Raw genomic sequence first — 23,668 nt, 5'->3', positions numbered from 1 at the left:
TGATGGGCACTGATGAAGTGGCATTAATGATAGGCACTGATATGTGACACTGATAGGTGGCACTTATATATAGCACCGATGGGCACTCATATGTGGCACTGATGGGTACTTACGGTTGGCACTGATAGGTGGGCATGGATGGGCACTGGAGGACACTGATGAGTAGCACTGATGGGCATCATTGCTGATGGGTACTGATTGGCATCATATGTGGGCACACATTGACATATGTGACCACAGATTGGCATCCCTGGTGGCCATGGTTGGCATACCTTGTGGTCATCAGTGGTGGCCATCCCTGGTGGTCCTGGGTGGGCATCCTGGGGGGGGGGGGGGGGGTCTGCGCTGATACTCAATCAGCGCAGACCCCCCGTCGGGCGAGCAGCCGATCAGCTCTCCTCTAGTGAGGAAAAGCCGACACGGCTCTTTCTGTACATCGTGATCAGCTGTGATTGGACACAGCTGATCACATGGTAAAGAGTCTCCATCAGAGACTCATTACTGAGATCGGTGTTGCGGTGTGTTAGACTGACACACAGCACCACCACGCCATGCACCCCCATGGGCGCGAGCCGGCTTGTTATGCTGATCACGTCATATGAGGTCCAGTCAGGATAACAGAACCACTTTCCTGACATTGCTATATGGCGGGTGGGAAGTGGTTAATCACATGCAAGGAAAAAAAAACAAACGCATTTTTGCTTGTACTGTACATAATTGGATGATAGAAATTAGGAGAGCTTCCCATCAAATCTAGAGCAAATGCACTTGCAGTCCACAGTATATTTGCCTTTACTAAATCAACCTCACTGTCACTGTGCCTGTACAGGATATCTGCAAAGGCATCACTCAGCTCTCCTGTACTCTTATTACCTACATTCTTTCACAGCTTCTCTAACCTCATGTGACCTGCTTTCCTGTAACAATGCCCAGCCCTAGCACCAGTCTCTAGGCCTGAGCATTGTCACGTTACTGGAGATAACTGCTACCCTTGGTCGGTGACACAGAAGGTTTCAGCACCAACTGAGCCGCTACGCTATGTGGGTCTATGGACGCACACAGTCCAGCTTGGGATCGAGCCCACGTGTGCACCAAAACCATTGCACAGAGCAGGTAAGTATAACATGTTTGTTATTTTAAGAAAATAAAAATAACCTTTACAACCCCTTTAAGCATGGAGATACCTATCCTACTGGTCTCAGGTCAGTGAGTCACCAAGTACTGTCCTCGGAAATTGTCCACTTCAGTTCTCGTACTTTTACCCCCTTTTCTCCAGGCAATGGTATACTTTTACCCACAGCAATTTTTACATTTCCACTATGGGCCTGATTATTATGCAAAAACTTTATTATCTCGGATAAAGTATACAGTGGATATAAAAAGTCTACACACCCCTGTTAAAATGTCAGATTTCTGTAAAGTAAAAAAATGAGACAAAGATAAATCATTTTGGAACTTTTTCCACCTTTAATGTGACCTATAAATTCAATTGAAAAACAAACTGAAATCATTTAGAGGGAGGGAGTAAAAAATAAATAAAAAATAATGTGTTTGTAAGTGTGTACACCATCTTATAACTGGGATGTAGCTGTTTTCAGAATTAAGCAATCACATTCAAACTCATGTTAAATAGGAGGCAGTACACCTGCCATAATTTAAAGTGCCTCTGATTAACCCCAAAGACAGTTGAGCTGTTCTAGTAGGTCTTTCCTGACATTTTCTTAGTCGCGTCCTATATCAAAAGGCATGGTCCACAGAGAGCAACCAAAGCATCAGAGGGATCTCATTGTTAAAAGGTATCAGTCAGGAGAAGGGTACAAAAGAATTTCCATTAGATATAACAAGGAACACAGTGAAGGAAGTCATTGTCAAGTGGAGAAAACATGGCACAACAGTGACATTATTAAGAACTGGACGTCCCTCCAAAATGAAAAGACAAGAAGAAAACTGGTCAGGGAGGCTGCCAAGAGGCCTACAGCAACATTAAAGGAGCTGCAGGAATATATTGGCTGTGTGGTACATGTAATAACAATCTCCTGTATTCTTCATATGTCTGGGCTATGGGGTAGAGTGGCAAGACAGAAGCCTTTACTTACAAAGAAAAACATCCAAGCCCTGATAAATTTTGCAAAAACACATCTGGGAGCCATGCTGATAGACTCATACCCAAAAAGACTGAGTGCTGTAATGAAATCAAAAGGTGCTTCAACAAAGTATTAGATTAAGGGTGTGCACACTTATTGTATAATATGCAACCATATTATTTTAGTTTTGTATTTTTACTTCCCTCTGCCTAAAAGATTTCAGTTTGTTGTTCAATTGACTTGTACATTTTATAGGTCACATTTAAAAGTGGAAATAGTTCTGAAATTATTTATCTTTGTCTCATTTTTTACATCACAGAAACCTGACATTTTAACAGGGGTGTGTGGACTTTTTGTATCCACTGTACATACATTTTTGGGGGGTAAAAACTAGACTCTCTTTTGGAAATATGGTCTTGCAAATGTTTTTATTTTCTATGTAATCTATAGATAGAAAAAGTGCTAAAAAATGTTTTTTTCTTTTTTTTACCACTGACAGTTTTAAAAAAACAGATGTTTTTCAATTTCATGCATTTTTGTATGCTATACTGAAAACATTTCAAACAAAATTAATGAAAATGAAAAAAAAAAAATGGAAATATTAATGGAAAAAAATCATCAGAAAAATAACTGATTAGGTTTAAATAAGGGTTACTGTATATATAAGTTCATATGCATGAAATAGTAAAAGCATAGATTTGAGGGGATTTGGAGCAGATATAATCCGGAGCAGTTGTGAATGGTAACCAACTGCTATCTTTCAGTTACAAGGCCTAACTGAACAGGGTGAAGATAGAAGCTGATTGTGGTCACCATGCACAGTTGCTCCAGATTTTGTTTGCTCCAGTTTCAGTAAATCACTTCCATTGTTACACTATATTGGTGAATGACTTGCAGACTTTCTGAAAGTGTTATTTTACATAGGAGCAGCTGCATTTTTACAGCTGCTGTTGCTACATAGCCCCAATAATTGCTGGTAATAGCAGCAGGCAGAGAGGAGCAGGACATAGGAAGTTTTAGAAAGTTTGTGGAAAATATTTAACCACCTGATTACAGGGCACTTATACACCCTTCCTGCCCAGACCAATTTTCAGATTTCAATGCTCTGGCACTTTGAATGCCAATTACTCATGCAACACTGTACCCAAACAAATGCTTATAATTTTTTTTTTCACACAAATAGAGCTTTCTTTTAGTAGTATTTAATCACCACTGGGTTTTTTATTTTTTGCAACATAAGTGCAAAAATTTTGAAAAACAAATCTTTTTTTTCGTTTCTATAATAACATTTTGCAAATAAGTAATTTTTGTTCATACATTTGGGCCAAAATGTATACTGCTACAACATGTCTTTGGTAAAAATAACTCAAATACGTGTATATTATGTGGTCTGTGTGAAAGTTATAGAGTCTACAAGCTATGGTGCAAATCATTGAAAATTGATCACATCTGATGTACTGACCTATCTCATCTCTTGACCCTGAAATGTCAGGAAAGTACAAATACCCCCCAAATTACCCCTTTTTGGAAACTAGACAGTCCAAGGTATTTAGTAAGAGGCATAGTGAGCTTTTTGAAGTTGTAATTTTTTCCCACAATTTTTGGGAAAATAAAGAAATTTAAATTTTTTACACAAAATTTTCATAACAACAAGTTATTTCTCACACACAGCATATGAATACTTTCAATTACACCCCAAAATACATTCAGCTACTCTTCCCGAGTATGGAGATACCACATGGGACTTTTTCACAGCCTGGCCACATAGAGAGGTCCAACATGCAGGGTGCGCCATCAGGCGTTCTAGGAGCATAAAAAACAAAACAAAAAAAACTTTTTTTAACTATGCTTCAAAGCCGATTTTTAATTTCTCATTCTTGCTGCTAGATCTGCCTATTGTCATTTGTTGAAGAACAATAGATTGTTAATGGGTGGAACAAATGGCTTCTTGTGATATAAAGCTACGTATGCATAGGGAGTTTTTTTTTAATTCAACCAGCAGATTGAACGGAAACAAACTGACAGATCTCCGGATCCGCACAAGCAATCTTCGTCAGTCTTCCCTACTGTGCCACTGTATTTTGATTGCAGAGACTCCCCCTACCAGAATACACAGGTCAGCAATGATCAAGCTGATCGAATGCTGGTTTTCCAGCAGGACTGTTCAGCAGAAGCCGGTCTAGTTTTCATAAGTGTTACATGTTGCGTATATAATAGTTTAGGTCTAACATGCATGTTCAGGCAATGCAAGTGTGCTTAACACAATTATTGACTTGTAAAATACAATGTTCCACTGCAGATCTTCTTCCTGAAAAGCGTAGTTGTTTATCTGTCATCCCGATGTTTTGCTGCAAAGCTGAATTACTGACCCAGAATAATAATGTCAGATCTCCTAAATCTGCGTACTTGTTTCAGGTCAGCAGTGGCAGTTCTTGCATTTCACTCATTTTATATTTACAGCTTCTGCTAACTATTTTTTGAAAAGCTGCCACCTGAGCAAGTTCTCTGTGCCAGTCTGACCATGTCTTTAAATGGCTGGTTTTACAGTGTTAATGTAAAGCTACTGTTAAATTCTTAAAACCTAACTGGAGAATGATGGTTCAGACTCAGCGTGGTGGTGCTGCTGCTCACATTATCTTTACTGGAAAAAAAAAAAAAGAATTATACATTCTAAATTTGGATCCCCTCCATTTAGCAGAGATCACCAGATTCATAGTTTTAAGGATATATAAGAAACCTATAGCAGTATTTTTCCCAGGAAAGGCTTTGGTTCCTTCACATGCTCTCAATTTACAGTGGTGTGAAAAAGTGTTTGCCCCCTTCCTCATTTCCTGTTCCTTTGCATGTTTGTCACACTTAAGTGTTTCGGAACATCAAACCAATTTAAACAATAGTCAAGGACAACACAAGTAAACACAAAATGCAATTTGTAAATGAAGGTGTTTATTATTAAAGGTGAAAAAAAATCCAAACCATCATGGCCCTGTGTGAAAAAGTGATTGCCCCCCCTTGTTAAAACATACTATAACTGTGGTTGTCCACACCTGAGTTCAATTTCTCTAGCCACACCCAGGCCTGATTATTGCCACACCTGTTCACAATCAAGGCATCACTTAAATAGGAGCTGCTTGACACAGTAAGGTCCACCAGAAGATCCTTAAAAGCTACACATCATGCCGAGACCCAAAGAAATTCAGGAACAATTGAGAAAGAAAGTAATTGAGATCTATTAGTCTGGAAAGGGTTATAAAGCCATTTCCAAAGCTTTGGGAATCCAGCGAACCACAGTGAGAGCCATTATCCACAAATGGCGAAGACATGGAACAGTGGTGAACCTTCCCAGGAGTGGCCGGCCGCCCAAAATTACCCCAAGAGCGCAGCGACGACTCATCCAAGAGGTCACAAAAGACCCCACAACAACGTCCAAGGAACTGCAAGCCTCACTTGCCTCAGTTAAGGTCAGCGTTCATGCCTCCACCATCAGGAAAAGACTGGGCAAAAATGGCCTGCATGGCAGAGTTCCAAGGAGAAAACCACTGCTGAGCAAAAAGAACATCAAAGCTCGTCTCAATTTCTCCACAACACATCTTGATGATCCCCAAGACTTTTGGGACAACATTCTGTGGACCGATGAGACAAAAGTGGAACTCTTTGGAAGGTGTGTGTCCAAGTATATCTGGCGTAGAAGGAACACTGCATTTCATAAAAAGAACATTATACCAACAGTAAAATATGGTGGTGGTAGTGTGATGGTCTGGGGCTGTTTTGCTGCTTCAGGACATGGAAGACTTGCCGTGATAAAAGGAACTATGAATTCTGCTGTCTACCAAGAGATCCTGAAGGAGAATGTCCGACCATCTGTTCGTGTACTCAAGCTGAAACGAACTTGGGTTCTGCAGCAGGACAATGATCCTAAACACACCAGCAAGTCCACCACCGAATGGCTGAAGAAAAACAAAATGAAGACTTTGGAGTGGCCTAGCCAAAGTCCTTACCTGAATCCTATTGAGATGTTGTGGTATGACCTTAAAAAGGCCGTTCATGCTCGAAAACCCTCTAATGTAACTGAATTAGGACAATTCTGCAAAGATGAGTGGGCCAAAATTCCTCCAGGACGCTGTAAAAGCCTCATTATCGCAAACGCTTAGTTGCAGTTGTTGCTGCTAAGGGTGGCCCAACCAGTTATTAGGTTTAGGGGCAATCACTTTTTCACACAGGGCCATGATGGTTTGGATTTTTTTTCACCTTTAATAATAAACACCTTCATTTACAAATTGCATTTTGTGTTTACTTGTGTTGTCCTTGACTATTGTTTAAATTGGTTTGATGTTCCGAATCACTTAAGTGTGACAAACATGCAAAGGAACTGGAAATTAGGAAGGGGGCAAACACTTTTTCACACCACTGTATCTGTTCCAGCAATACTGTTAACATTTTATCTTCTCATTTTAAGTATCTTATTTCCCAGCACAGGTTATTAAAATGAAAAGCAATGCTTGGCTGCCTAGTGCCATCAGCACCAACCCTTCAGCTCTCAAACAGTATTCCTTATGATAGATATCATTTTCATTTGCATGTGGAGTTAAATGATGCAAGGTTTCATGACAACAGATTTCCATGTGCAATAATTCTCCTTCTCTTTTCCCCCAGGTACAATATTTCTTCAAAATTCTAGACAACTAAAATCCCCCCAAAAAGAGATGAAGACAAGAGAATTGATTTATTCGTTTTATTGTCTGATGTTTGACTGAAAGAGCACTGTACTCTTTGCAAATATTACAGATGTTCGAACAATGTGCACACAGTAGACACATGATACATCCTATGGATACTGCATTGCATTTTTTTTTAAATAAAGATTTATTTTTCAACACGTGACTTTGGTTTATTTCATACATTAGTTTTTCTCTTGAAGAAAAATAAAATTGTACAACTGCATAAATATAAAATTCTTCCACCATGAAAATGGTTAAAACATTTGTAAAGACACAGCACCAAACTTTGATGCTTCCTGAAATAAACAAAAAAAATAAAAACAAAAAATAAAAATAAAAAACATATATAACTCAAAACAATTAGCCCTATTCCTTGCAAAAAAGTGACAGTCTGACCCAGGCCTCAACACACCTTCATAAAATAAGAAATAAGGGGAGGATTGAATTGAAAAAAAAGAATGCATTAAATACAAAGCACAGCACAAACCATCACCTCATAAATGTAAGTGAAGCTAAACAGAAAATAGGAAAGAACCCCCCCCCCCCCCCCCATCTAAATAAAATCAACGCCACACTGACATGACTTCATGGAGTGCTATTAAATATTCTTATTGGTTGGCCATCTCTTTTACAAAAACAAAAATACCATGCCAGTTTTATTCCCATTATAGAGTATTTACACCTTGGACTGCAGGTTTGATCACATAAAGGAAGATCATACAACAGAAACATGGCTTGGCGGATACTGTAGAGTCTGCACATATGCTACTGTACAAGTACACTAAAAAAATAAAATACACAATGTAGCAATATATACTGGGGCCAGAAACACTGCTTACTACATTTCGATTATGGAATTATAATTTACAGCAAAATGGGCCTGTCCCAAGGTTCAAGTCATTTATTTGTTTTTCTAAATTTACAGTATAATAAATACTCGTTGCTATTGCTACACCTTGATTTTACATTCTAACCCTAGTAAATGCAGAAAGCTAGTGTAAAGCATATATATTTAGTGTAGGTCCCATACATGACTGTTTGTTCAAGACTAAAAGTTTTTTTTGTTTTTTTGTTTTTGTTAAATTGAATTTAGATTATGATATTACCCAAGCTGTGCCTATAATCAGCTTTTTATGTCAAATTTGATATCGAAACGTCCCTGAAAGCGGTCTTTATCACTATAGTTTATGTTTTCACCAAATGCCTTGCATTCAATGCGGACTTCAGTACCCATGGTGACGTTAAATTGAACAGCAATAAGGGGCTGGAGATATTTGGGCTGTATCAGCTTTCCATAGTAAGGATAGTATTGCAGTGGGAATCCAGCAATTCCTCCCATTCCAAAGTATTCCACATCTAAAATCTTTGGTTGATCCTCCTCTTTCTGGAATACAAAAATTTGATTACAATTAGATACACCAGTAGTTCTAGAGTTGTCAACAGCTGAAGTTATACGCTAATGTTTTATAAAGTCAGGCTTAAAGCGGAGGGCCGTTTAAAAAAAAAAAAAGTCAGCAGCTGCAAACACTGCAGCTGCTGACTTAATCAGCCCACTTACCTGTCCAGGGCGCCCGCGATGTCGGCCGCCCGAGGCCGACCCCTCCCTCGGCTCTCGGGTCCCAGCGCCGCCATTCCTTGTAAGGGAAACAGGCAGTGGAGCCTTACGGCTTCACTGCCCGTTTCCTACTGCGCATGCGCGAGTCACGCAGCGCTTTGTGAATGAGACGCGCTGTGTTCTGGAACACACAGTTCCCAGAACACAGCGCGACCCATTACCCAGAAGACGCTGCACGGAGGAGAGAAGACAGAAGATCTCCGCGGAGGAGGAAGAGGAAGATTAGGATTATGTGCCTAGCAACAGGCACTTCTGGTAAGTTAAAAAAAAAAATTTTTCATTTTTTTTTTTTTTAGATTTTTTTGTCATTTTTTATATTTTTTTTTTTTTCAGGGTGGCCCTCCACTTTAAGTCTGCCATCTCCTGACTTTCCTTATTACTCGAGATAAACCTTAGCCTCAATGTTACCCTGTGGCCATGCTGTGTAAGTGGCTTCTAATGGGAGCACTGGACAGAGAGGAGCCAGCAGCGTCAGTGGGGGACCTGAAAAGATGAGGTTTAGGGGTGCTCTGTGGAATAACATTGCACAGAGCAGGCAAGTATAGAGATGTTTGTTATTTTTGAAAAAAAAATCCTTTACAAACACTTTAACAAGCAGTAAATGGGCTTTAAATAAGCCCTCAACAATCTTTGTAGCAGTAGGTACTGTTGAGCAACTAATCCTCAAAACTCACTGAAGTTGTTTAAAGCAGAACTAAAGGCAGAATTACAAAGTTTACAAGCAGGTAGGCATGCAATGAGGTTGATTTACTAATGGCAAATGTACTGTGCACTGCAAGTGCAGTTCCGCTAGATCTGAGAGGTAAGTTCTGAAGTGAGGAAAAGCTCTGCTGATTTCTTTCATTCAATAATGTGCAAGCAAGAATGCTTTTATTTTTTATTTTCCTTACATGTTTCCCTCCCCTAGAGCAACTGCATGTGTAGTACAGACTATTTGCCTTTAGTAAATCAAATCCAATGCCTCTTCTGCAATAAAATAAACCTACCTGCCTGCTTGTAGTCTTCTGTTCAATGTACACTGAGCTGGGCATGCACAGCTCAGTTAACATCACCAGCACATTTCCTGTGTGCCAAGTTGACTGAATCCTGTGCATAAAAGTTACATCATCCCGCAACGCCCAAACATGACAGCCAAAGATCTGCACCTAGAAGAAGCCTGGGAAAAGATGCTGGCGAGAGACTCCTCACGAACATTGGACCGTTGGAGAGGAGGTGTAAGTATTGTGACTTTAGTGCTGCTTTAACCCTTTAACGTTCTAAGTCTAGTACACACTACTAGTTTTTTTTTTTTTTTTAAACTAAGGGGGTTATTTACTAAAGGAAAATCCGCTTTGCACTGAAAGTACACTTGGAAGTGCAGTCGCTGTAGATCCGAGGGGGACATGCAAGGAAAATAAAAAACAGCATTTTAGCTTGCACATGATTTGATCATAAAATCAGCAGAGCTTCCACTCATTTCAGATCTACCCCTTAGATTTACAGCAACTGCACTTCCAGGTGCACTTTCAGTGCAAAGTTGCATTTTGTAAATAACCCCCTAAGTCTACCAAACGGTGGAGCAGAACGTTAAAGGGGAGCCGCCAGGCACAGCATGACCCCTAATGGAAACAGCACAATGTGCCCTTTCGAAAGGGCACATGCTCTATAGTAATCTGCGATCATCTTTTTAGTATATCTCTCCTAGACCGTGGAGGCACTGGTAGGCTGTACATGATGTGCACTGGCTTTCTGCATTTCATGGGCAATGATAGAATGTACATGATGGGCACTGATGGGCTGTGTGTCATTGGCACTGGCGGGCTGCTTCATCTGATGGGACACTGGCAGGCTGCTGAATCTGATGGGCTCAGGCACTGGTGAGGCTGCATGACAAGCACAGGCAGGCTGCTGCATCTGATGAACACAGGCACTGGTGGGGCTGCATGAAGGGCACAGACAGGCTGCTGCATCTGACAGGCACTGGCGAAGCAGCATTGATCTCTTCAATCATGTCTGCAGTCTCTGACCATCTCCTGTATCATGTCTGCTAGAGGTGCACCAAATGGAAATTTTGCTAATACTATTAGCAGTGCGTTTAAGTTTAAGTAGGAGACTGCAGACATGATACAAGAGATGGTCAGAGAATGCAGACTGCATTTTTCTTGACCTTTCTTGCACTAAAGGTGCCAACAATGACACTTTAAATTGATGATATTAATTAGAAAAAAGTCAAACGTAATACAATTGTATATAAAAATATATATATAAATATAATATATAATAAATATTTTTTTTAAACTGTAATTTTCGGTATAGTTTTTTTGAATAGTGCATCCTTAATTTTTGGCACCAAAAGTTCCATTTGGTGTACCCCTAGTAGTATGTGTACAGCTTGTATAATGGTGTAAATTTGCTGTCTCCTCAAAATAACTCACATAACCATTAATGTCTAAACCGCTGGCAACAAAAGTGAGTACACACCTAACTGAAAATGTCCAAATTGGGCCCAATTAGCCATTTTCCCTCCCCGGTGTCATGTGACTCGTTAGTGTTACAAGGTCTCAGGTGTGAATAGAGAGCAGGTATGTTAAATTTGGCATTTGGCATTTTTATTCTCACTCTCTCATGGCAAAGAACTACCTGAGGATCTGAAAAAAAGAACTGTTAAGATGGCCTAGGCTATAAGAAGATTGCCAAGACCTTGAAACTGAGCTGCAGCACGGTGGCCAAGACCATACAGTGGTTTAACAGGACAGGTTCCACTCAGAAAAGGCTGTGCCATGGTAAACCAGAAAAGTTGATTGCACATGCTCAACTTCATATCCAGAGGTTGTCTTTGAGAAATAGACATTTGAGTGCTGCCAGCTGTAGAGGTTGAAGGGGTGGGAGGTCAGCCTGTCAAGTGTTCAGACCATATGCTGCACACTGCATCAAATTGGTCTGCACGGCTGTCATCCCAGAAGGAAGCCTTTTCTAAAGATGATGCACAAGGAAGCCCACAGAAAGTTTGCTGAAGAAAAGCATACTAAGAACAAGGATTACTGGATCCATGTCCTGTGGTCTGATGAGACCAAGATAAACTTATTTGGTTCAGATGGTGTCAAGTGTGTGTGGCGGCAACCAGGTAAGGAGTACAAAGACAAGTGTGTCTTGCCTAAAGTCAAGCATGGTGATGGGAGTGACATGGTCTGGGGCTGCATGAGTGCTGTCAGCATTGAGGGAACTATAAATGCCAACATGTACTGTGACATACTGAAGCATGTCCCCTCGGAAACCAGGCTGCAGGGCAATGATGGACTGGCCAAGCATGTCTCCAGACCTAAACCCTATTGAGCATCTGAGGGGTCATCAAACGGAAGGTGGGGGAGGGCAAGGTCTCTAACATCCACCAGCAAAGTGATCTCATCATGGAGGAGTGGAAGAGGACTCCAGTGGCAACTGGTGAACTCCATGCCCAAGAAGGTTAAGGCAGTGCTGGAAAATAATGGTGAATATTGGCACTCTGGACCCAATTTGGAAATTTTTCACTTAGGCGTGGACTCACGTTTGTTGCCAGTGGTTTAGACATTGATGGCTGTGTGTTGAGTTATTTTGAAGGGACAGCTAATTTACACTGTTATACAAGCTGTACCCTCACTACTTTACATTGTAGAAAAGTGACATCACATGAAAAGATATAATAAAAGATTTAAGAAAATGTGAGGGGTGTGCTCACTTTTGTGAGATACTGTACATATTAATTGTCGGGAATATCTGCAGCTACAGGCATCATTTAGATATCCTCGCTTTCAGCCGGCGATTATGTGCACCATAAGAACAATCATAGTGGCAGTTCGGCCGCATGATCGTTCTTACAGGCGACATGAGGGGACAACCCCCCTCCCACCACCATCCGGTGCTTCTCCGGGCTCTCCCGTGCCACTGGGTACCTGGAAAAAGAATCAGCTCCCACCGGATGACGGCCACAGAGATTTCCGGTGACCAGATGGTCACCAGTCATCTCTATGATCGTCCGAGGCCCGGGCACGACGTTATGACATCACGTCCGGGTGGTGGTTGTAAACAAAGCCGCGATAGTGGCTGATAAGCATGAGATCATGGATTTTTTCTATGATCTCATGCTTTCCAGCCTTATACTTGTCTTATCTTATGGACTCCGCGTCTCTCCATAAAGAGGACCTGTCACAAACCATTCCTATTAAAAGGGATATTTACATTCCTTGTAATAGGAATAAAAGTGATCAAAAAAAAAAAAATTTCAAAGAAAGTGTAAAAATAAAGACAATACAAAAAAATTAAAACGCCCCTCAGCTCGCGTTCAGAAGCGAACGCACACGCAAGACCCACCCACATATGTATTCAAACCACACATGTGAGGAATTGCCACGTCCGTTAGAGCGAGAGCAACAATTCTAGCACTAGACCCCCTCTGTAACTCTAAACTGTTAACCTGTAAAAAAAGATTTAAAGAGCCTCCTATGGAGATTTTTAAGTACCGAAGTTTGGCGCCATTCCATGAGTGTGCTCAGTTTTGAAGAGTGACATGTTTGGTATCTATGTACTCGGCGTTACATCATCTTTCACATTATACAAGAAAATGTGGCTAACTTTACTGGTTTATTATTTTTTAATTAATGAAACTGCCCCCCCCCCCCTCAAAAAAAAATAAAAAATAATCCCGTTTGAAAAATTGTTACACAAATACTGTGTCGCGATAAAGTTAGCAATGACCGCTATTTTATTACCTAGGGTGTCTGCTAAAAAAACACATATATGTTTGGGGGTTCTGAGTAATTTTATAGCAAAAAATTATGATTTTTCATGTAGGAGAGTGTCAGAATAGGCCCAGTATGGAAGTGGTTAATGCTACTAGATTATTTTTAAGGTGTTATCTGCCGGGCTGTTAATGCGTTATCTGCCGGGCAATCCGCAAAACCACTGCATCCTTTAGGAACTTCAAGGAATACACAATTGTCTATGTTTTCATTTTAAAATCAATGGTTATGTATTTTGCATGATAAACCTATGAAATATTGCAGAATTATGATCTTACCTTTCCTGCACAAATAATAGGAATAACAAATGGATTGTAAGGTACTCCGAGGATTTCAGGAAACGTTCCATTTTGTGGGGGCTAAAATACAAAAGGCATGCATTACATTTTAAAGATCAAAAAAAAAAAAAAAAAAATTGCAAAGGAGATTGGAAAGAATGATTTTACCTTTGGCTTAAATCCCAAGATCCTGTTCATCTTGATGATTACACAAGGCTTGCCATCCTTAAAGCCAAAGGTTGGATCTTGTAAACCAGAACAATTTCCAAGCCAACTCCTATCAAACTTGCATGATATTTTCTGGCCACCATCTTCAGTAATTGGTCCTTGGTCTAGGTAGTTTGTTGGTTTGTCTGGAAAATTGAAGGCAGATTTAGCAAGCTGTCCAGCTACATGGACAAGTAGGGTTTTATGTGTTTCGCATTGTGCACAGAGCAAGGATATGCAGTAATAACTCCTAGATTATCTTTCAGTAGGCCCGTTCAAGTAAATTTGTCATAAGAGCAATATAAAAGCACCTACTCGCTTCAGTATTGAATGCTATGGAGCAAGTATAGCAATTAGGAATGCCATTAATAAACTGGAATAAAGTTAGACATCTTTTTCTGCATATCAGTTACAGGTAAGTAACTAAAAGCAATGAAGCAAGAGGGTAACAGCATGACAACTAGTATTTGTATGCCTCATGTACACTGCTGCTGGTAAACAGGCATTTAGGAGCAGTTGGGCATTTTTTTTCAGCTGCCCCTGAACTCTCCTCTATGTTATCTTATCAGTACATGTACACAGGGTCGTTTTGGAAAGCAAAAAAATGCGTTCAGGACAGATTTTCAGAGGCATTTGAAAGTCCAAATGCCTGTAACATTTTGTCTGCAGTCTCTGACCATCCCCTGTATCATGTCTGCAGTCTCTGATCATCTTCTGTATCATATCTGCGTGCATCGAATGGAAATTTTTCTAATACCATTAGCAATGTGGTTAAGTTTAAGTAAGAGATTGCAGACTGCATTTTTCTTGACCATTCTTGCACTAAAGGTGCCAATAACGGCAAACAATACATTTATATTAAATTGAAATTGATGATATTAAATTAAAAAGTTAAACATAATACAATTATATTTATAAAGAATATAAATATTTTTTAAAAACTGTCATTTTCGGTATCTGTTTCAGTTTTCGGTCTAGCGCAGCCTTCATTTTCAGTATCGGGTTCAGCACCAAAATTTCCATTTGGTGCACCCCTAAGAAAAAACTTCTAAACGCAAATGTGGCAAAAACTGACGTTTTTAATGGGGGCCAAATGCAGCCTTTTGTTTGCCCTTATGGGGCCCCTTGGGGCACTATTCCTCCCACTGACACATGTAAGGGGGAACCATTCCTCTCACTGATGCAAACAATGGGGCATTTTTCCTTCCATTTTTCCTTCCACTGACACCAGTAATGGGGTGCTTTTCCTCTCACTGACACCAGCAATGGTGCATAATTCCTGCCACTGATAAAAACTGATAAAAACAATTAGGCACTATGCCTCCCACTAATACAAAACTATTTATCCTTCTACTGACTACAGGTACTATGTAATTTTGTTTTACTCCCACTGTCGCTGGGGCATTTTCAACTTCCACTGGCCACTCCGGCCCCCCAAAGTCTAAAAGTCAGTAAACCGGCCCTTTCTTTAGAAAATTTGGCGACCTCTACTCTAGTGGAATGATAAATACAATACAAACATGTAAAATTTAGACCCCATAACAGAAACCTATAGATGATGCCTATGTAGCAGCTGCCAAGGTTTACAACCCAATCTGTGGCCCTTGAAGTCGAGATAAAATAGTCAGGGTTCTTATGCTTACACAAAAAAGGCAAAATATTCTTTAATCTGGCTTCTAGTGATTTCATTGTTTTTTTTTCTTTCACAATAGCTTACTTTTTCTGTACTGTCATTTTATGTTTTTTTCATTTATAACATATTATGCTTAAGAAAATATTAAATAGGCCAACTTAATTTAAGGGAGCCTTAAAAAGTACAAATGTGGAAGCGTTGATTTAAGAGGCAGCAATAACAGTGATCTCTGGCAGTCTCATATAATAGATCTTCAGTTTAGGATTGTCTGCTGAAGCATGTTACCTGTCTCCAACAACGCTTGCATCATGTTAGGAGCCTCTCACCATCTCCTGTAGCCTGTTTGCATTCTTTGACAGCTTTCTGTAGCATTGCATTTTCTCAATATTCTGTGTGGCCCTTAGTGATGTCAGGGTCCACACCTGAGGAAACCTACATTAAGTAAGTTGGCCATCACTAGCTTACACAGCTCAATGCACCAGTAATTTACTGTGCATAAACTAGCAAACCTATAAAATTCTGGAGTGGCAAGCATCCAGTTGAATCCTGGTCAATGAACAAAAATGCCTACAAATGCGGTTTTCATACTCACCAGGGCAGTCTTTAAAAATCTCTGGGTCTAACTGCTGGCTGCTGTTGTATTTGTCCAAAAACTTAGATATACTATCCACATATTCTGCATATGATTGTGGGTCATTCATCGAAAAGGTGACTTCGGTTTTTAAAGCTCTGGGCACCTGTGTGAGTCCTAGAATAAAAAAAGAAATATATTGAAGTGAATAGAACTTAAAAATCATGACACAATTCAAAGATGTTTGGAACAAAGCAAACAAGTAGAGCTCTGGCTTGACCCATTTCATGCCTCATAGTCACTAAATATGGTGCTTCACTTCAATCATAGTAATAAGGATGGGGGTGATTGAAAGATGTATCTCATCTGTGTATACCAATGACTGCTTAAAGTTCAGCTTTGTTCAAGAGCACCTGCACCATTAGAACTAGCATATACCCCTGAAAAACCAAAGTGATCTATGCCAGAGGCAAATATTTTGTGTGATGAAATACTCCTTAGAGTGGTTGTAAACCTCAGATATGAAATATGAACAAAGCATATACCTCCATAGTGTGTACTGTGTGTCTCAATTAAGAGCATCAAGTCTAATTTCTGTCTGCTGCTTCGTTCCTCTGCTATCAGTATGAATCACTTCTGACAAGTTTTCCTGACACCAAGAGAAATATGGTGGCAGGGGAGGGATCTCCAGCTGATTGACAGCCTCAGCTATGTTCTTGTGTGCTGTGTGAAGGGGGGGTCTCTTGCCTCCAATCAGCTCTCAGAGCTCTCCAGAGTGTAACCTCAGCTCTCCGCCACCTTTTTCTGTACACTTAGACAAGCTGTATAAATTCTGGACTTTGAACAGCAGAAGAGAAGACTGCAGATAAACCATGTATTATTGTTTAATCTCTGTGTATCCCGAGGCTAGTCACGTCACTGGGTATATGGAAGGGTCATAGACAGACTGAAATTCTGCTGGTTCAGCACGGACCGGTCCATGTATGGCTGTTCCCGCTTGACAAAAGTCAATCTAACGATCAGCTTCTGTCAAAGGGGAATGTTGGAAAACACTTCTAGATCAGTGGCTGCAGAACTCTGATTGATCGGGAAAAAAAGGGTTTTCTATTGCTAACTTTATTCTGTCTACTCACCAAAGCTCTCACACAGAAGGTTAACAAAGATGAAAAAAATAGGTAGCATTCTTCTGCTTATTGTATCTGCTCCATCTCCAAGGTAAACCAGTTAAACATGGATATTAGTAAGGATTCCAATCACATTCCAGCAACAACAAAAAAAAAAGTTTCTACTCATACCAAATCTTTATAATCATAGACACCACACAGTCTCCAAGTTAGGTTTAGCCTATGCCACAAGCATCTCAAGAGCAAATCTACTGCCATGGCAGGAGCTGATCACAGCTTGCAGTGGCAGGTAGAAGCCATCTTCTATATTTAATTTTCCTTGCATGTCCCCCTCAGATTTACAGCGACTGTGCTTCCAAGTGCAATTGCAGTGCATTTCTAGTGCACAGTGGATTTGCCTTTAGTAAATCAGCCCCATTGCCCAAATGTGTACAAACAGATCTAGATATGCTTTATTCAGGAAGGCAAAGAGCAGGATGCAAAGTGCAGTAGCCCATAGCAACCAGAGTAATGCCGTGTACACACGACTGGACTTTTCAAGGGACTAGGTCTGACAGTCTGACGGATTTCCGACGGACTTTCCGAATGAACGGACTTGGCCACACACAATCACACCAAAGTCCGACGGATTCGAACGTGATGACGTACGACCGGACTAGAATAAGGAAGCTCATAGCCAGTAGCCAATAGCTGCCCTCGCGTCATTTTTTGTCCGTCGGACTAGCACACAGACAAACAGATTTCTCAGTACGGCGGAGTTCTGGTGGGAAAATTTAAAACATGTTCTATTTCTAAAGTCCGCCGGATTTTTGGCAAGCAAAGGTCCCATGGAGCCCACACACGATCGAACTGTCCGACGGACTAGTTCATTTGGACCTTTGCTGTCAAAAAGTCTGGTCGTATGTACGCGGCATACGTTTCTAAGTCTGAGCTCAGTAAACTAAAAATCTTACTGGCTGTTACTGCACATTACAATGGCTCTTTCCTGGATAAACCTTTAGGTAGCAATACATAGCTTGATTCCCTCTACTAATAGCATAGATTGAGGAATCTTTTCTGGTGGGCTATCATATTCTAGCAGCTATGGCAACCCTTGGCTGCCTGAATGGTGCTGCCAAACAGGGACTGCACTTGACATTATACAGTCATTGTTCAGCTGATACCGTTAAAGGACAAGGGGCCTACACAATGTTAAAATAACACAGACAACTAAATTCCAGTTTTTATTAACACAATTGCTGAAAGTTAACATTCAAACAAGGGCTAGAAGTAACTGAACATCAACACTTCTTGTGTTCTTATTAAAGCAGAACTATACTCACCTGCACTCCAGCGTTGTGGGGTGCAGAAGTTCCCTGCCAGCACTGACATCTTTGGCTGGTCATCTTCAGGCTTCTGATCTTTGTCTGTTTTGGTTGGTCAGGCTGTGAGATGGGTGCATAAGATATCATCTTGGCAGGTGCCAAAATGGTACACTGGGCTCCTTACAGCTCAGTGTACGGTGCAAACAGGTAGGTAAGAATACTTTTAAAGGGGTTGTAAACCCTCGCGATTTTTCCCTTTAATGCATTCTATGCATTAGTGGGAAAACCTTTTGTGATGCAGCTGTCCCCCAGAACCCCCCTTTTACTTACCTGGGCCGTTCATTCCAGAGACGAGAACAAGCTCAGCATCTCAAGCCATTGTCTGGAGCCCTCCTTGAAAATATTGATAGCAGCAGGAGCCATTGGCTCCCACCACTGTCAATCTAATCCAGTGACATGGGAACCGGGGGGGGAAAGTACTGCTGTCACTGTCAATGGACACAGCAACAGGACAGGACAGCAGCTTTCCCTGGGGGCGTTCCAACAGAGGAGGAGCCAAGAGCGCCGTGGGGGGACCCCAGAAGAGCAGGATCGTGGCCACTCTGTGCAAAATCACTGAACAATGGAGGTAAGTATAGACATGTTTTTTATTTTTAAAAAAACACAACTTTAATTCAGAAGAGACATGAGGGTTGATTTGCTAAAACGGGAGAGTGGAAAACCTGGTGCAGCTGTGTGTGTACTAGCCAGCTTCAGCTTGTTCCGTTAAGCATTAACAATAAAACCTGGAAACTGATTGGTTTCTTTGCAGAGCTGCACCAGATGTTGCACTCTCCAGTTTATTAAATCCCACGATAGTATATCTCTTCTGTATAACCTTCCTGGTGGTATTCCTGAGTGTGGCTCGGGGTTAAAGTTCAGTACCATTAGCAGTAACCCCGAGTCACACTTGGGATTGCATTGCAGAATCCTGGTACAACATACTTACCTTGTCACCAGGATCCTGCAATGTCACCCCACTGTGTCCTCCGCCAGATCATCTGCCCGATGTCCTGTGTTCCAGGCTCAGTTCCCTGCGAGCGTTGCGATACATGGGGGTGGAGGCTGGTGGCAAATTCAAAAAGTACAAAAAACAGGCGAACGTGCATGATCTGAATGCAGATGCCAATGTATGGTTAATGGTGGCCCAGATTGTAAATGCAGAGCGTTAGCGGGCACCAAATCGCATAGTACCACAGTATAATGCAGTGTAACTCGACTACCAAATAATAATCAGGACACATTTTAGCCTAGTTGTGCATTATAATTACTAAAAGTGAAATATTTTTAAATAGTGCGAGTGGCTGAAATCCATCATTCTCCCCCTCAGCCCCCAGAAAAACAGAAATCACACTAATAACAGAAAGGTAAGTACTGTAAGCCAGCCAGGCACTACTGCAGACACCCCAACATGTTTTCAGGTGCTAGAAGCTGAAGGGGAGGGCCTGAGCCATTTACTGGTAAGCAGGCAAGTGACACATGACATTTCAATGCTGTAATAGGAAATACTGAGGTCACTGAGGTGTGTGAATCATATGACTGGCTAAAGAGAATTATTGTGCAGGCTCTTTTCCTGTACTAAAATTGCATTCTCCAATTTCACTACACCCTCTGTGATTTTAAGCAGTCTGCATTAGAAGCTTTCAGGAAGCTATTCACAGCACCCTGCTGGCCCCATATAACAGCCATTGTCTGCCTGCATTGTATAGAAAGGAACAGAGAGACAATGAGGATGTCATCGGGTCTAACATAAGATGTATAATGAAAACAGGAAGGTTTTGCCTAAAAATTTTATTAGCATATTGATGTTGGAACCAGGTAAGGCAAAATGAAAGTCATTGTAAACCCTGACTGGTGACTGGTATCAGAGATTAAACAAATCCTCCTACATACATTGTACCTGTTTATCTTCTCTTCTCTACATCCATTCAAAGTGGTGAACTACAAAGCTCGTCTGAACTGTTAGGAAATAAAAGGGGTCGGAGAGCTGAAGTTACACTCTGTAGAGCTCCGAGAGCCGATTGGAGGGAAGGGACACCCCCCCCCCACACACACACACACACACACACACACACACACACACACACACACACACAGCTCATAGGGACAGAGAGGCTGTCACTCAGCTGGAGGTCCCTCCCGTCATCATTTTCCTCTTGATGTCAGGAAAATTGTCAGATGCAGAGGAACGAAGCAGATTATAGAAATAACAATCGAGACAAGTACACAAGTAAAGTTCTCTTAATTGAGACAAGTACATATTATAGAGGGATAAGCTTTGTTCATATTTCATGGGAGGTTTACAACCACACACATATATATATATATATATATATATATATATATATATATATATATATATATATATATATATATATATATATATATATATATATATATATATATATATATATATATATCCACCCTTTCTTACATTCCTGGCCCCAATGGTAGTCGATACCTGTGCCTGTAATCTTTGGCTATTTTTTTTTGTTTGTTTGTTTAATTACCTTTTTTATTTAAAATTCCCTCCACTCCTGGTCCTAGTCGCCGTGGCGATGTATATCATATTTTGACTCCTGGGATTGATGGCACTGACATCCCAGGAGTCAAGATATGATAGGCATCCTGTGCTGCCATCGCGTTATGTCTGCAATCAACACAGTGCGCTGCGCTGTGTCCTGACTGTACAGGCGCAAGATGTATGCTGGGTAGCCAGCTGCTTCATATGGACACAGTTGCAATGGCCACTGTCTACATACCAGGGACACAGCGAGTAAACAAAGATTTATAAGCCACAACAATGATCACAGTTTCAACTTTTGATTGTACTAGCAAAAAGAATAACGAATAATGGGGGGTGCTTTTAAAAAAAAAGAATTGACAAGGAGACTAAACTAGACGATTTCTGTTTCATTTTAAACTTTTCTTTTTTTACTTGCGCCTAAGAGCTTAATCTGTCCTCTCCTGCATATTTCAAAGTACAGCACAGCACTTTACGGAAGGAGCCCAGTGTACATTTGAAGAGAACAGGCCGATTTCATTTAGCTAAAGGCTACAACAAAAACCGTTGGCGGTGAATTATTAACTGAGCCTGTGAGTCAAGGTCATATCTAGAGGGGAAGTAGCAGTGATCACTCCTCCCTATGCAATACATTCGTCAGCACAGCACATGGAGGAAAGAAAACCCACACACAAAGCAGAATTGTACTTCCCTTTTTGGGTATGGAGGCCTCACATTCTGCACTTCAGCTTGTTCACTTCAGATAAGACTTGGAACTGCTTACAGGGTATATACAGACACGTGTCATTGCTCTATTAACTATGAAGGCTTTAAATCTCCCATCTATGGATGGATTGATCGGCAATTTACAACTTTAAATAATAATACAAAAATTCCTGTCCTCAGAAGTAATACTCCATGAGCCGCAGCCACGTTGATCATTCATTTTTAGAGTAATGTAAATATTTTCTCATCCTGTCTGGCCTGTATGAAGGGCGAGGAATACTGTGCACTAATAAAGGGGTTTAGGGGGATTAAAGTTTTAGTTCTGTAAAGCTCATATTTTTTTTTGTTTAGTACTATACTTCTGTAAATAAAACAGTGTAAAAAAAAAAATAGCCAGCTTATTTGTGATGGCAAAAAGCCTATTTGTTCCCAAGTTGGCACTTATACAACAATTGAGAAATGACTGCCTGCTGACGTTTACTGAACAAGTCCATTTCAACGCAATGCTAAAAAAATAAAAAATAAAATGCTATTATAATGCCTGCATAAGGGCTCGTTCACACTATGGGGTTGATTTACTAAAGCTGGAAAGTGCAAAATCAGGTTCACTTCTGCAGCGAAACCAATCAGCTTCCAGGTTTTATTGCCAAGGCTTAATTCAACAAGCCGTATTTAGAAGCCGATTGGTTTCTCTGCAGAAGTGAGGCTGAGTTTGCACTCCCCAGCTTTAGTAAATCAGCCCTTATGTGCAGTTACCTGCATTTTTGCTCATGGATAAATTACAGGTAACTGCAATGACACATAAAAAATAATAGTTTTGTCATGTTCAGACCAGAAGCGCAAGAGTAGTGCGATATTATGTAACATGTTTACATATTGCATTGTTCTGGATGGCCCTGCATGTCACTGCACAGCAAGCCCAGCGCGTTGCTGTGCAGTGACAGGAATAAAGTGTCACTTTGCGTGCTTCAAATAAAGTTCACTCCAATTTTTTTTTTTTTTTTTGAAGATCAATTGAATCGAAATGTGTTGGGGCTAACTGCTATTTGTAACAGTTTGGGGTGACGTTGTAGTGGACCGTGCTGGTTATTTTATATCTATCTACATGTGTTTTTAAAAGTAACACGTCAAATAGAATTTGGCAAATTTTATATACTTGTTCTTTGGGTGCCTAAAAATTCCTATCCTCTTTCCACACATTATTCTAAACATAATTTGTTTTCCTGTTTACTAATGATAGCAGCATAAGGATTAAAAAAAAAATCCATGCTAATTAAGGGAGTGAAGTTCCACTTTAACTTCATAATGCCGGCAAAATACATATATGCAGCCTCTCAATGTGTGACCCTTAACTCTAAGGCCGCGTACACACGGGCGGACTGTTCGCCCAACTTTGTTCGTCAAACAGTTTGACAAACAGTCCGCTCAAAATTTGCATGAGCAGACTTGACTACACACGATGAACGAACAGTCCGCTGAAACCGTGCGCGATGACGTGAACGGCACGTACGACGGGACTAGAAAAACGATGTCCTATACACTGCAATGCAACCTTCGCCGTGTAAATTCTTTCTGAGCATGCGCGAGACTTAGTTTGACGAACAAGCCTACACACGAGCGGACTGTCCGCTCAAACCAAGTTTCAGCGGACAGTTTTACGGGATTTCCGAAAAACTTTGTTCATCAGACTGTCCACTGAAACTGTCCGCTGAAGCCCACACACGAGCGGACTGTCCGCTGAAACACTGTTCAGCGGACAAAGTTGGGCGAACAGTCCGCCCGTGTGTACGCGGCCTAAATGGTCACACACACACACACACACACACACACACACACACACACACACACACACACAGCTTCCAATCTACTTGGGATTGGGAGCATTCCGATCATGTAACCGCTGTGACAGCCAAGCAAAAATATTACAGCACACATATGCAAAACTGACATTTACCTCCAGCAAGGCTTTTTTAAAACACCTGTGACAGCCAAGCACGGCGTTCACATTATCAGAAACCCTTCCCCGTTTAAGGCATCATAAACCTCCTAAAGGGCCAGGAGGAGCCAGCCTTAAAGCCCCATACACACTATCAGATTTTCTGCTGATTTTTTCCT

The 23,668-nt window shown here is 40.9% G+C and overlaps 2 protein-coding genes across 3 annotated transcripts in view; one reads left to right on the top strand and one right to left on the bottom strand.

Annotated features, from left to right (window-relative positions):
• Positions 1 to 7,351, top strand: part of NME7 (NME/NM23 family member 7) — a 261,286-nt gene extending 253,935 nt beyond the window's left edge. For both annotated transcript variants that reach the window (XM_077481674.1, XM_077481673.1), the window contains one exon: positions 6,735 to 7,351. In XM_077481674.1, coding sequence (XP_077337800.1) covers positions 6,735 to 6,767 — 33 coding nt within the window. In that variant the 3' untranslated portion in view covers positions 6,768 to 7,351. The remainder of the gene's footprint in view (positions 1 to 6,734) is intronic.
• The window catches only part of ATP1B1 (ATPase Na+/K+ transporting subunit beta 1), a 28,642-nt gene continuing 11,773 nt past the window's right edge, over positions 6,800 to 23,668 (bottom strand). Inside the window, exons 3-6 of the mRNA XM_077481677.1 lie at positions 15,879 to 16,034; positions 13,615 to 13,799; positions 13,447 to 13,527; positions 6,800 to 8,183 (exon numbers count right to left, since the gene is read on the bottom strand). Of these exons, the coding sequence (XP_077337803.1) occupies positions 7,923 to 8,183; positions 13,447 to 13,527; positions 13,615 to 13,799; positions 15,879 to 16,034 (683 nt within the window). The 3' untranslated portion in view covers positions 6,800 to 7,922. The remainder of the gene's footprint in view (positions 8,184 to 13,446; positions 13,528 to 13,614; positions 13,800 to 15,878; positions 16,035 to 23,668) is intronic.

The sequence above is a fragment of the Lithobates pipiens genome, unplaced genomic scaffold (assembly GCF_037356315.1).
Source record: "Lithobates pipiens isolate NorthernLeopardFrog02 unplaced genomic scaffold, aLitPip1_a1.2 Scaffold_16, whole genome shotgun sequence".
Lineage (NCBI taxonomy): Eukaryota > Metazoa > Chordata > Amphibia > Anura > Ranidae > Lithobates > Lithobates pipiens.
Note: the sequence above shows the minus strand (reverse complement) of the source record. Positions and strands in the feature narration are given on the sequence as shown.